General features: G+C 40.4%; 1 protein-coding gene across 2 annotated transcripts in view; it reads right to left on the bottom strand.

The window, feature by feature from the left end:
• The window catches only part of LDLRAD4 (low density lipoprotein receptor class A domain containing 4), a 283,536-nt gene that overhangs the window by 172,737 nt on the left and 96,100 nt on the right, over positions 1–14,699 (bottom strand). For both annotated transcript variants that reach the window (XM_062633058.1, XM_062633057.1), the window contains exon 3: positions 7,333–7,790. In XM_062633058.1, coding sequence (XP_062489042.1) covers positions 7,333–7,372 — 40 coding nt within the window. In that variant the 5' untranslated portion in view covers positions 7,373–7,790. The remainder of the gene's footprint in view (positions 1–7,332; positions 7,791–14,699) is intronic.

Genomic DNA, 14,699 nt, shown 5'->3' with positions numbered 1-14,699 from the left:
AGTAACCTTGAAAATTCATAAAGTAAGAAAGCATTTGTTAAGAAAATGGCAGCAATTTTAGATCAGCTTCAAGAGACAGATGAAAAAAAAAAACCTGAAACAGAGGGGGAAGAGAATAATCTCCTACATATTCAAGTTGTATTTTTTTAAATGAAATGTTTATCTGTAATTGAAAATCATGCAAATAATGACAGCAGCAGTGTGGGAGACCTGTGTTGGTGTATAAATGAGTTTTCAACTGCTTTTAATATTAATTACATTATATACTTATTGGAAGACATCTCAAACCTGTTTTGCTGTTCTCCATTGAGCTTCAATTAATAATTCCGAGGAAGAAGGCTACCTTCAGCAGCAGATACAAGTTATGTATTCAATGCTAAGTAAATAATTCACAATTTTATTCATAATAAAGAAAACAACCTCAAAGGGTGGTTACTTTGGCTTTGGCCTATTTTTGATTATTCTTAACAATTACCTTTTAAATCTGCTTACTGTCTAAGAGTGGTGAAAGCTTTGCTTAAAATACTTGCATACTGTGAAACAGAAGAATGTATGCAGTATTTATGTAACATTAAAATATTTCTATACAAGTTGCACAGACATAGCAACATATGTCACACACTGCAAAAAGAAGATGTTTACAGAAGGCCTGGCTAGAAGGAATGCAATGGAGCAATACTCTGGCAAAAAGAGTTATGACTTTAAACACCCAAGACTCCTTATCTATCCTTTATCCATTATTCCAAGGGCTCAACAGAACCTACGCCGAACATTGAGAAGACAGAGTAGTGCAGGTGGGTTACTAACCTTAAAAATGTACGTTTATTATCCAGGGAAGCAGCAATAATAGAATCATAGAAAAGTAAGGCTGGAAGTGCTCTCATGAATTCCATTCCCCTGCCTCAGGGCAAGATCAAATATACATAAACCATTTCTGACAGGTATTTGTCTAACTTGTTCTTAAAAACCTTCAGTGATGGAGACTTTGCAACCTCCCCAGGCAATCAGCTGCAGTTCTTAACTATCCTTACCATTAGAAAGATTTTCCTAATGTCTAACCTCAATCTCTCCACCACAATAAGCTTGTCTGTTACTTCATGTTCTATCCTCAGCAGAACTGGAAACCAGTTTCTATTACCTTCCTCTTTACATGAGATTTCCATATACTTTTAAATGGTTATCACATCTTCCATCACTCTTCCATTCTATAAATGAATAACGGCCAACTGGGTCATATGCAACCCGCTGGAGCAATTCATCTAGTATCCCATGTAATTCTGTCAAGGAGCCTCGCTATTCTGGAACTCCCCATGCCAAAGAAATCTCCACCCAAAACACCAGCAGTTAAGCAAAACAAGATTTAGGGAGAGAAGCCAAACTGAGCAGCAGGGTCTTAGATTGCCTTCCTGCAAAGAAAGGTCCCACAGAAACCAGAAGTCACTGTGGAAGAGATGCCACATGGGGAAAGGTACTCGCTCCAGAGAAAGGCAGATGAGGAGACAAAGAGCTGAGTCTAGAAAAGAGGGGAAGAGGCAACCCAATCTGGAATTAAGTTGTAGTGAGTTGGTCTGAAAGTGGGAGAGGTCTGGAAACAAAAGTAGGTGATAGAAGCAGTGAAAAGCAGAAGATTACCAGAGAGGTAGGAAATATGGAAAAGAAGTGAGACCAGATGTTAAAACAGTGAAGGATAGAGGAGTCTCAGTATAGAAAGAGAGAATTTGAGCACTAATGGGGGAAGAGGTGGCAAAAGACTGGGAAAGCATGGAACAATGAAACACAGGACAAGAAGTGCAGCAGAAGTCCTGAGTGCCAGGGGGATACAGGGCAGAGGCAGGGGGACTGGAGAAGCTCCACCAAGCTGCATTCCTGTGAGCTTGAGGACTTCCTAACAGATGAGTTCATTTCCTCTGCTAAAGCAGGGAGCCTGGGGATAGTATCAGCCAAGCAGGAGTGCTGCTTCTTGGGAGTAACTTTGCCTCTCTGGATATAGCCCAAGGTCAAGCTTTGGCAACAATGACCTTGAGAGATAAGGCTGCAAAAGATTATGGAAAGATTTGAAGGTGCCATCACTTCCACAGGGGAAGGTGTGAGGGTGTAGATATGAAGCTGTGACAGAATGGGATCAGAAGGTGACAGGAAAAGTCAGTGCTAGACTGAAAGGCAGGACCTATTGCACAGAGCAACCTCTTACTATTTATTCAGGTTTCCATCGTGCCAGAGCTAATAATCCCTCTAGGAGTGCTGAGGGTCACAAGGCAGGAATACCTCAGAGTCAGCCCAGGTCTGTCAGAGCTCATGCTGAGACAGAGCTAATAAAATCCTGATGGACATAAGCTGACCTTGCAAGGTCAAGAGGTTTCACACACTGATTCCTAATCCATCCCACAGTGTTCCCCTTGACTATCCTAGATGCCCCTGTGTCACACACTCCCCAGTGATGGGGAGGCAATTTCAGAATCACGCGGTTCTCCTAAACGAGCATTCAAAACGCGCACTGGTGAGGAAAGCAGCTAATTTAAAAATAGAAGTAGGCTGTCCAGGATCCCACCACTGTTACCCTTACACTGGTGCAGCACCAGGGGTGGCCAAAGCAGAAGGTGTAGTATTTCATGGCAGCTAAGAAGCATGCAAGTGAGGTGGCCCTTCTGACCATCATGCCAAAGTACCAGTGTATCACGGCCACATTCTTGCCATGTAGCTCAATGCATCGGACACATGCCCCAACACAAATCCCCACTGCTTCATGAGAAAAACATATTCAGAGAACTTGAGAATTACTCATCTAGTCTGAAAAAGACTGTTCAGTTCTCAAGGGTCACGTTGTCTAGATCTCTGGCCTTTTCTTCTGCTCTTCTCTGGATACTTCCACCATGCCTAAAGAGCACTGCTCACAGCAGAAACAGTACACCAGCCAAGCAAATGCTAAGTAGAGTGGAAAAATTATTTTGCATGCCTTACATGCAGACCCCTGTCAATATACTACAACAGAGCATATCCAGCATAGTACTGTTGATTCATAGCCATTTTCTGAACTCTTGCAACTGTCCATCTGTTTTCTGCAGACCTGCTGCCTCACCACTTATTTTACATTTTGATTTGCACAGCTGATTATTCCTGCCCAACCACAATTTAGAACTTGTCCTTAATGAACTGCATCTTATTTATTTTAGATCAGCTCTCCAATATACCACATTAATTTTGAATTCCAATCCTGTGTTCAGACGGTTTACGTCCTCTCCCTGGTTGGTGTCATCTGGATATATTGTATACAGATTCTATCTAAGTCATTAATTAAAATAGTGAATATTTTCAGGCAAACCAGGGTAAAATCCCACTTGATTTATCCTTCTAGTTTGACTATGAATCACTAGTAATTATTCCAAGAACAGCTTTCCAGCCAACTGTGCACCCACCTTGTAGCCCATATTGCCACCTTGTTTACAAAAGGGTGAAAAGCCTTCCAAGAAACAAGATACACTGTTTCTCTGCTTTCAGGGAAATTAGGCTCCACTAACTAGGTACTCTGGAAACAAATCATGTAAATTCATTTAGCATACTGTTATATACAGGGTATTTATTTAAAAAATCAGTTAATTACTTGATTCCAACTTTTTTCCCCAAGTATCTGAGATAAGCTATCTAATTCAAAGGGGAAAAAGAACAACCCAGAAAAGTTTACACTAGGTGCAGGGTTTGCCATTTCACAGCTTTTTTGAACCTAGACTGTCCTCTAAATGTTCTCCAAATGTAACTAACTGCTCAGCCATTACTTCAGCTATTTCACCCTATGTTGCAGAGATCATTAAATAAGCTCCAGTTTGTTCTAAAATACCTATTATCCTATCTCATTAGTTTCTAATCAATTCTGTTCCTGCTGTAGCTGGAATTCTTACCTTTCTCAAGGTCGCAGTCCTTTTCTTGCCACCTGATTACAAGTCACCCTTTTGGCAAGGAATGAGGTAAAAAAACGTCATGAACTACTCGGTCCTCTCTGCATTGTCAGAGTTTTGACATTCCATCTCGGCTAGATCTAGACATTCCATCTCTAGAATTCCATTTCTAGAGGAAACTCAGTCGTCCTCTTATTACTACTGAGAACATACCTTGTTTCTTTGTTATACTAGTTGCATTCTTCTAACGTAGTTTTACATTCATCTCTAGTAACATAATCTAGTTTTCACTTTCTGTATGAGTTCTCAATTTCCAGATCATGCAATTTTGTCTCTTCTTACACTTTTTTTGTTGGGAGATCTTTTATTTGTGCTTTTAAAATTCTTTACTGCGACTGGAAAAGTTAGTTCCAGTAGGAATTACTAGCCTTCCTGAATTTCTCAGGTTTGTTTTCAAGAAATGTTACCTACCAGTTCTAGGAGCTGAATGAAACCTCTTTTCTTTCATATTATTGCTTTTATTCTCAAATTCTCTCTTCTCACCTTCTGAAGAATGATAAGCTCACTTTTTCATGATTGCTATCATTCAATCTGGCTTTTCTCATCACAGGCTCAGCCATCTCCTTCCTAATCAAGCCTAGGATCACTTCCCTCCCATTGCCTTTTCTGCATTTGGTAATCCTGAACCTATTATACTTACTTACATGACCTACTGAAATTAGTATTTACCCAGTAAAGTGTAAAAGCTCTAACTATAAGCTGTTGTTGGGAAACACACAACAAAGTGATTGAATGAGCCCATCACTTGGAACAAGAGCCATCTGCAAAAAAGAGCAGCTTTGGCATCTGTGCCAGTAAAATGAGCATAGACAGGATCAAAATACCTCCTAGCCTTAACTGTAAGCCTTTCCAAATTACAACAATTAGCAAGGTAAAAAGGAGGCTTATGAAATACTCTGAAGGTGGCTACTCAGAGGCATCATCTTCCCCGGCTTCTTTTGCCAGCACTCTCTTCAGCTGTAAATTGAAATGATTACTCTGATTGTTGCAATAGCTGCAATTACTTAGCATGGCTAGATTCAGCATTGACAGTGCACAGGTTTCAGATACCAAAGCTTTTTCTATACAGATTAGCTCCCTTCTGCATGTGGTCATGCCCCCTCTGCCACCAGCAGCTGCTGTTTTCTCCTACAGCTAAACTGGCATTCCAGTAAAACTAAGGAGCAGTATAGTAAGGATTAGAGAAGCAACCATATGCACCTGCCATTACACTTTTATTGCAACTCTTAAATTAACATAACAGAGTTCAGTAAATTTCTCTAAGAACTACATGCTTACTGTTTACTGCTGAATGCATTATATAACAGAACAGGAAGGATCTCCAAAAAGCAAACATGAGTATCAGTTTGATATTAGCTGGAAGAAAGGGAAGTCCTTGCCTTCTCCTCATATAAAGCAATGCTATTTCAACCTTTACAAGTTTCCTGAATGTATGGTGCAACTGAATTCAATAGTTATAATTCTTTGGTACAGCTACCAAGATTTGAAAATGTTTATTAACATCCTTACTGGAGGTCAGCTCCAAAAGAATGTAAGAATTTCTTATGAGAAACCAAGCAACTTTCACACTGTTAAAGCCTCCAGAACAGGTTGAATCTGCAGGGTTGTCTCACCATCTGACTGTTGTCCTGGGACTCCAGAAACCCCAGTTTCATCTCACTGAATGTTATGCACACTGTTTGCCATGTTTCCTCCACCCAGCAGCAGTCACAAGGTTACCAGCTTTCTGCCACTCCAATACCCAAGCACCCTGATCACACTGCCAACAACCCCTACCTTCTGGGAGCTGAGGGATAGCAGATGCTGTGGCAAGAGTGTAAAGCTAGAAAGAAAATAATGTAGTATTGCAAAGGTGCTGAAGGTAGTAAGGTTTTCAGGAAAGGAGAGAGCTACAGAAGGCAGGGCAGGTAAGGAAGAAAACAGATATCCCCACAGTAGGATTCTGGTGGAGAGCAAAGGAGCATCAAAACCCCCCTAGTAATTACCTAAAGGCTGGCAGAGAGTTGCGAGGAAAAGATGCACAAACAGGACAAAAATGGCAGCGGGGAGCCGTGGGAGCGCAGGCGTCCAAGGCAGAGGCAGCAGAACCCTGCAGTGCTCCCAGATGTCACATCTCCCATCAGCACTGGAGCACATGTTGAGAAGATCTTCCCAATTCCTCTCCTTCGAGACACATCTCACTGACACACATGAAAATCATGTTGTAAATCAAAACAACGCAAGATGAGGGAGACGGTTCAAAACTGCACTGTTGCTCCAAACCAATGTGCTGGTGTGGACAGCCAGACACAGAGCGGCCACTCCATTGCAGCCAGAAGGGTGGGACCAGCCTCTGAGGGTGGATCTGCTTTGGGAAAGGACAAAGTGGAAGGCTGCCCACTTTGCTCCTAGAACAGAAAGCAATCCAGGGTAAAGCAGCCTGAGACAGAAAAATGATCTTCAATAGATACAACCATCAATCCATTAAACTTCTTTTACAGGCAAAAATTTTAAGTTGGAAAAATAAAGTAGTTGCACATCATAAACTTTTACTGTGGTACTAATCCATTATCTAGACCTACTAAAGCAGGAGGAATATCCAGTTCATTTTCTACCCACTTCTCTCAGGGTCTCAGCTGGCCAGCAGATGTGGAAAGATAGCAGCAGGATCTTCTGATCCCTGTCTCCTTCCACCTCTCAAATCAGAAACCAGTTCAGACAAGGAAAGCACTGCATGAATTCCAGTGGACTTTACACTAGAGGGAGCTTTCCTCAGAGACACACACCACCTTTGGCATCCTTTCTTTCTCATCACATTATTTTTAATGTTATCTACACAGAAATACATTGGACTCAGGTGAAACAGTTACTGTTTAAACTCTCTGGCTTTGCCAGTTTAAGCACTGCAGCACATCAGTGGTGTGGGATGGGAGTACAAGGAGAAGGTACCTGGCAAGTTCTGCCCAGAGATGTGCTCTGGCTGACAAGATAAAGCTCAACACCGACATGCTTCTGAGAAGCCTCCTGATACGAACTGTGTCCATCTTATGCTCTCGCCAAACTTCCTTGTTGAACACAAGAGCAACTTAACAGACTATGTTTTATACTGACCCAGGAGGACACTTATTTTTAAGCTGTAAATAAGTACTTCAAGGAGGAAAGTTGAGATACATGTTCCCTAAAGCTTGTGACTATCCATTTCAGAGGGCCTGAAATACAGACAGTTGTGTATCTCACTGTTAATACAAGCGCTGAACTGTTCCTCAAGTGAACTGTTTTAAAATACGATTTAAACTGAAAGTACTAGAAGGCACTAATGACAGCCAGGACCTATTCAATTTATCTTCTAAACTCTACTAAACTCTCCCAAAATTATACACTGAACTAGAACAGAAGTCCTTACCTGTGAAAGCATTTGTGGCCTGAAAACCAGCTTCCTGCATACTGCTCACCCAGCGAAGCTTGAGATTCCCGTCTTAACCTGTCCTTACTGGAGACAACTGCTGAGCTTAAAGCTGTCAAGTCACTTCCATCTTAGCTTGTCAGAGTCCATTTCTCTTTCCATTCCTGTATTTGGCACCATCCAGTTCCCACCTGATCCCAGGTCTTTTGATCTGTAGACAGAGGGTTCTGCACTGAACCTAAGTAGGAAGCGTTGGACAGTCCCATCAACCAGCCAGCCAGAGGATTTGGGCCATGATGAATGTGGAAATGAAGCGAATCGCCTGCCAAGACTTTATTTCCCTTTTACAATGAAGTTCTAATCCTCTGTTCATTCAGCACCATTTTTTCAGGTCTTGGCCAACGGTGATGTTCAATTGTCTCTCCTCTCTTGTGTTCCTCTATCCTCAGGCACGTTCACTGAGGAATTAAAAAAGAAGAGATTATGTTTCCTGATGACCTGTAGCAACACTAAAATTAACAGACTCCAGGGAACAAAAACCCAAAACACATTATCAGGGATTGATTGTACACATTAAAGGAAATCTTCAGAAGGCAAATCTTGCGATTTTGCTGAGATGCAAAGTGTGACCACACAGCTCTTTGAAGTGCAAAGAGGAACAGTGCTGAGGGTGTCATATGCATCTCTGAGAACATGATATAATTTACATTTCAAAAGCCATATTTAGCAGAGATGGGGGCAGCAATACAATAACAAAATTGCAGTTAAAAGGGAAGAGGAAAAATACTCAAGGCTCTCAAGTCTAGTCTATTCAAAACCACAGTGAGATTATTAGCATTTCATGTATAGCTGCTCCCCTTCTTTTCTGGAGCAGGAAAAGGGAGTGCTGTCTGCTAACACTATAATATGGTTTTCTAACAATCTTCTGAGGTTAAATACCTTTGTATGTCTTGCTGTCAATTATCTATTTAAAATCTATTTAAAATCTCAATTGTGAGACAGATGACACTATTTGGGTGTCTTTAGACATTAGGCTAAGGTTAGAAACACCCACAGGCTACACAAGAAAAGGTGGTTATGTTTTTCTTGATACTACTACTTCTGCATGGCAGGGATATATGCAACTCACTGAAAACTACAGTTGTTGCACATCCAGCTTTTTAAAAACAGGATATATTTACTTTTGTAGGCTGAAAGCAAATAGCAGACAAGTACATGTTTAGGGAGGTGACTGTATTAGAGAACAAGAAAGAAAAGAGGACTTGGAGGAGAATCCATTCACCCCCAGTCATCCTGTTACTTCACGTAATAATGCTTGGCTCACTATCTCCAAACTCAGTGACACAGGCGGGTTCAGGCTGAAACTATGTCTGTGACGACCTTATGATCTACTAATGGATTTTAACTAATGAGTCTAGCCAGGGCTTGCAGTGCTGGATTGAACCCAAGGCCCATCTCCTGAAGCAGAGGTCCCAGTGTCCCTGTCAGTTCCAGCACCCACTGCTTCGGAGAAGAGTGCAAGACCAGGCTCAGTGGGCAGGTATGAATAACCCACCAACCCACTCCCCAGCTGCACTTCACCCTTTTCCCTGACTTGTAAAATCTGAACCCTGAAGCATAAGGCTGAGTATCTCAGATGGCCCAGAACTTCAGAGAAGAGTCTCATGCTCCTTTGGGCACTTCCTACTTTGCAGGCAGCTCCAAGTGCACACCCAGTCAGCTCAAGAAGGCTTCATTAGGGCCCTTTCCTGGGGGACATAAAGGATCTCTTCTCAGGTGTGTCACTGAAACCAAGTAAGCCTAGCACCTGATAAACATAATTTTCCTCAGAACACACTGAATGAAAACTAGCTGCTAAAAGACAAGTTTTCAGTCTTAATGATGCTGCTGCTTTTTTTTTGCCCAATTTTGTTACACCAGTATTACTGAGGAGCACACGTTTTTGTCTCAAAACACAGCACAGGACTGACTGATTAGTTACTTGTATTGAAATCTAGTCATTTGCATTCAAATCAAATGAGGTTACAGAACAGATTTAAGATGTTTTCCCCTTTTTTCACACAAATATTTCAACATAAAAGCGGAGAAAGTAGAAATTAAGGAGGAAAAAAAAAAGAAAAGAAAATGTCTTTACATGTAATATCTTCTATCACAAAAAGCTGCACAAAGTAGTCTTTAAAATGCTATTATTCCTGAATGTCAAGATGCTTTTTCAGCCCTTCAGAGTGCTCTATGTAACTAATACCCATTTCATATCAGGTTATTTTATTCTAAATACACACAACTGAGCAAGTGTAATATACATGCATCGCAGCACATACTTCTTTCAGATGTTAGCATTGTGGTAACTATTCTGTAATGACTACAAGTGGATGCTGCAAGCATTTCCCAAGCTTTTTCTCTAGAGGCCTGAGCTGCTTCTGTATTTATAAGAGCAGGTCCATGTTTACATTCACATTTTCAGCCTTAGAACTCTTGATCTTGGTTTATAAATCCACAATTTTGATGCCTTCTGTTTTCATCCTTTTAATTTCTCTCCACATCTTAGAAATACTCAAGAGATGTGCACTAATACCTCAACATCCAGGAAAATTCTCTTCTTGTTACATCTTTGTATTAGATAGAATAAATTTCTTATTCTTAAGAGTATAAAATACTTTCACCTTCTCAAAAAATAACTTTTTATAAAAAGTAGAATTATTTTCCATACCTTCAACAGTTCTGCTAAACTAGTTAAGAACCCAGCAGTGCTGAAGAAACTCTATGGCACAGGTACTTTCGGCATTCACTGCTTCTTCAGCTAGGAAGATGTAATTTTAACACTACAGGACACTGAAACACAGAGTTCATTCAGGCCTTAAAATTTAGAAGGCGATGCACTGCAGTCTCCCTTAAGGACTCAAGTGACAGAAAGTACTAATATCTCTTGATTGCCCTAAGTGAGCATTTTCTATCACTGCAAAAGACTCTTGTCCCTTGGCAGATAATGAACTCGGTGGTGGCTAGCAGGACAGAAGACAGTAAACGGAACAAGCTGCTGGGGCTAGCCTGTGCAGTGCTCAGTGCTTGTTGGGCCTCTTCACAACTTAAACCCAAATTCACTACTTATAAAATACTTCACAGTTACTGCTAAGCGAGCTATTTAACGAGTATTTTCAACATGCAGACTTTTCATCAGTCATATCTGCACAACAGTTTCAGGTCTCTCAGTTCTAATGCGGTCAGGGAAGACAAAAAAGCAGCCTAGCTGATTCCACAGTAGGCCAGGAAAAAGGCAAATTCCATTTTTAACAGCATGTAGCATTATGACCTTTCTATTGCACTTCGCATTATCCAGAAATTTCCATTAAAACAGAACTGATAAAGAGAGGAGTCTCGTGTTTGTTTCCTAACAGACCGGCATGTTTGCATGTACAGAATGGGCCAGGACCTATGCTGACACATTTTGGTATGGCCCAGCAATGAAGCTGTACGTTTATCCTTTTATACCAGTGTGGTGCAGAAGTGTTAAAACAACCTGCTTGAAGGATCAAAAAGTAGAAATATGTGTATCTGAAAAAGAGAGTGAAAAGTAAATAAAACTGATAGAACTACAGTAAGGTATGATCTTGGATATAACTATTATACTTTTCACAACCGGCAGAGACCTCTGTGGGAACATATCCTGTTACACTGATCAGATGGCAAAGAGAAAACGTAGACTAGAAAGACTAGAGATTTTCTTTTTGCTCCATCTGTTGCCTCCTTTTTGGTTGCAACAGGAACTCTGCTTCTACTTTTGCTTTCATTCATCCACTGCAATCTTACGCGATTTTCTGAATCAAACCAAAGCAAAACATTGTGTTTTACAAATATATAGTTGTGCTATAAAGATTTTCGGCTACTGTGCACTTCAGTGATTGAATACTTAGAGAAAAATCCAATCTATTTGTTTTCATCCTCACTGCTTTTCTCAGATTTGGTCCTGGGAAAGACACCACCATCTGAACCTCACACAAACTACAAAAAGAAAATATTTTGACTATTTAGCACCTTATGTGAGTTACATGTTCTCATGGTATATTTAGCTAGTCAACCTGCTATTCCTCGTTTCGAAACATTTGAAAATGCATTATTAACTGGTAACTGTAAAAAGGAATCTGAGAAAAGTAACCAATAAGTGTCATTAAATCCTGAAATAATATCTCAATTTTATGAAGTATTGTACAATCATCAGTCAGGACCAAGCTTGGAGTAACTTGCACTGAAAGAAGAAGTGAAATACTGTTTCTTCCAAGACTGGAATCTCTGTAATGTCTTGAAAAACTCAAAAGCATTGGCTGACATGGAAATGCTGCAGCTTGGGGTTTTTATCAGTGGGTTTGGGTTTTTTATTCCCATTTCCTTTCACTATATACAGTCTGTTTCCCTGGCCTAGTGCTGTTAGTTGCCACACAGGCATTAAGAACTCCCTGGATACATTGTCAGAAGGCTTACAGCCTGTTTCCTGAGATACCCTTCGCACAAGATGTCCTAAAGGACAGCTTTTCACTAAGGTGTTTAATAAATTTCCTAACAGGAGGTAGAAGCTTTAACAGCAGTTAGAAACTTTAACAAGTTTCCTAACAGATAGTAGAGTAAGCGTACAAGTTTACATTTTTGAGAAAGTTACTGAACAGCTTGTGAGCTGTGGTTTAATTTAACTTAATCGAGGGAGGACTCGGTGCCTGAATTCCTAGCTTTCAGGTGAAAGAAATGTAAAAGGGGGGAGAGCCTGAGCTAACGTGCACTGTTTTTGCTAGGGCTCCTGCAGAAGGCAGGTGCTGAATCATCAGAAGTAAATCATAGAAACATATAATAGTTTGGGTTGGAAAGGAGCTTCAAAGGTCATCTAGTCCAACCCCCCTGCAATGAGCAGGGACATCTTTAACTAGATCCCCAGTGGAAGCTCGGCCACCACCAGCATCAACCCATTCTGCGCTAAAAGTAGGACAGAAGCAACGCTGGCCAAGCTGGCAGTATGAGTCCAGCTCAATGAGAGATTTAAGCGTGTCTCCAAGGAAAAAGTAATCTGAGTGAAGCCAGGACAAGTACTAAACTATCCATATGCTTAAACACTTCACTGAAATAAGGCTTAAACTTCTATGAGTTAAGGCAGCATAGACTTGGATATATATTTAAGAAGTTTCTAGCGGAAAACTACTTCCAAAATTTTGTTTTTATACAATGGTGTTTATAAAAATATCCTTTAAAGTTTGCTCTAACAATTATAGCTCACCTCTCTAGCCCCTTTTAGATTCAGCAAATTTCTGGGCTTTGGTTTTGCTTCTCAAAGAGACTTCTAAACCAGATATATTAATATCTACCAGTTACAAGTACTCTTTTTAGATGGCAAGGCCTGCATTTTACTGTGTGATCCTCATTTATTTTATTTTCTTTTATCTAAAATTTGTCTTTTTTCCAAGACATCACTGCACCAGTGTTGACTGACCCATAGTTCTTGGGGAAATAGCATGCTCCATAACTCAAAGACCGCTTGAAACACTCAAGGTGACTTTCACAGGAGACCATACAACCATACACAAATCGAACAGAGAACCATATGTTTAAAATATGTTTATCTAATCATATTGCTCTCACACACACTCATATACATCATTTGTTTCCACTTCCTATCTTCAGTATTTGTATAGGTCAGTTGTGACTTCTTAAACAGCTGCTGTATCTCACTTTCTTGGTGCTTTTCAGTGACATACAAAACGAGTTTGCATGTGAGGTTCTCTTATACACACTTATATTCCTACAGATACTTTCAGATACTCTTCAGTTTGTTTAGTAACAGTGTCCAAGCTTATTTTTACTTCCCTTTTTGTTACAGCACTCCCTGAATTGAGGCAAATGGAGGACAACCAAAGCAAGGTGTGGTCTTTCTGCATTAGTTGAAGCAGGAAGCAGGTCTTGAGAAAAGGGCATATGGCCAAAAGCAAGCACTGTTTTTTCTACAAATAAAGCAAAATATATCCCCAATGCCAGCACACACTGAAAAAAAAAAAACCACAACAGACAATGCCTAATTTAAAACAAAAAAGGATGATTGTTTTGGTACAGACATTTCTTCTCCTCTTCCTGTTTATTTCTTTTCGGAACAAAGCAACACCTGAAGCAATGATATAACAATCAGTCTGTTTAGTAGCTTCATGCCAAAGCGAATAGCCCCTGGTAACCAAACAGCAAGGAGTATTTCATTTGAAGAAATCCTATAAATAACTGGTAACACAAAGGAGCATGTCACATTTCCTTCCATTAATCTTGTTAAGTGAAATAATTTGGGCCTTTTATTTTCTACCTCTATGAACAAACTAAAGAGCCATACATCTTAGCATAGCCGTGCTGACAGAATGCAGTAAAACCCCAGTGGAAAAGTTTCCTAAGATCTCAGTGACAAGCTATTGGATTTGGATGAGATAATTATTGGGAAGACTGTACAACCCATGTTATACAGGGCAAATTAGAAGATTGCATTGTTTATTTTTGGACCTTAATAAAATTCTAATTACCAGAAATTGTCAGGAGGAAACATTAATCATGCTGCTCTATGAACCTGGCCAGTCAGAGAAAAAAACTGAGCTCTGAAACTTGCCAAAATATCAAAACAGGTACTAAAAGCAGAATCCAGCCTCATTTAATCTTTTTCGAAAGCAACACAGGGTCAGTATTTAAATTTGCAGAAGGCTGGTAAAAGCAAAAATTACACTGAGCAGACTACTAAAAAAATCTCATGTTTTTGACTGGTGTTCCCATGACTTCTAATAGAAAAGAGCAGGTGCCAGAAACCCCAGGGATTCTGCATTTCTCAAGATGCTGAGCATCCAACATCCAGCTACACTCCAAAGGGCATTTAGCATCACAGCACAGCAGTGGAAAAAAAATATGTTTGTGAGTTACAGTGGCAGAACCTGACCACCCCGATAAGCAACAGCAGGATAGGAAAGTTACTGGCTGTACTGTGTAGGATGCGTGTACAAGGTGGAAATACCTTAGGAGAACACAACGTGGCCACTGCCAATCCACTGTTAAGATCATTATGAACATGGAGCCAAGCATAAGTTGAGAGACATATTTCTCTCCTCCTCCTCCCCCACAGCAACTATTTGCTGCTTCAACAAAATGTTTCTTCTGGCTTCCTTCCTTTCACCTCATTTTGAGAACCTACCATACAGACACAAGTAATGTCTGTTGTTTAAAAACTCTCCATTTTCCACATGTACATAGTGCATTTCCCAGGTTCTCACTAGCTAACACAAGCTTCCCAAGTTCTTTATCCAGGTTTTTAGGTGTAACAGGAGCACACGGTCATTTGCCATCTCCACTGATAGACTTTGCAGAAG

This window comes from Pezoporus occidentalis, unplaced genomic scaffold, assembly GCF_034315485.1.
Source record: "Pezoporus occidentalis ecotype Australia unplaced genomic scaffold, CSIRO_AGI_Poc_V1 ctg4, whole genome shotgun sequence".
Taxonomy (NCBI): domain Eukaryota; kingdom Metazoa; phylum Chordata; class Aves; order Psittaciformes; family Psittacidae; genus Pezoporus; species Pezoporus occidentalis.
Note: the sequence above shows the minus strand (reverse complement) of the source record. Positions and strands in the feature narration are given on the sequence as shown.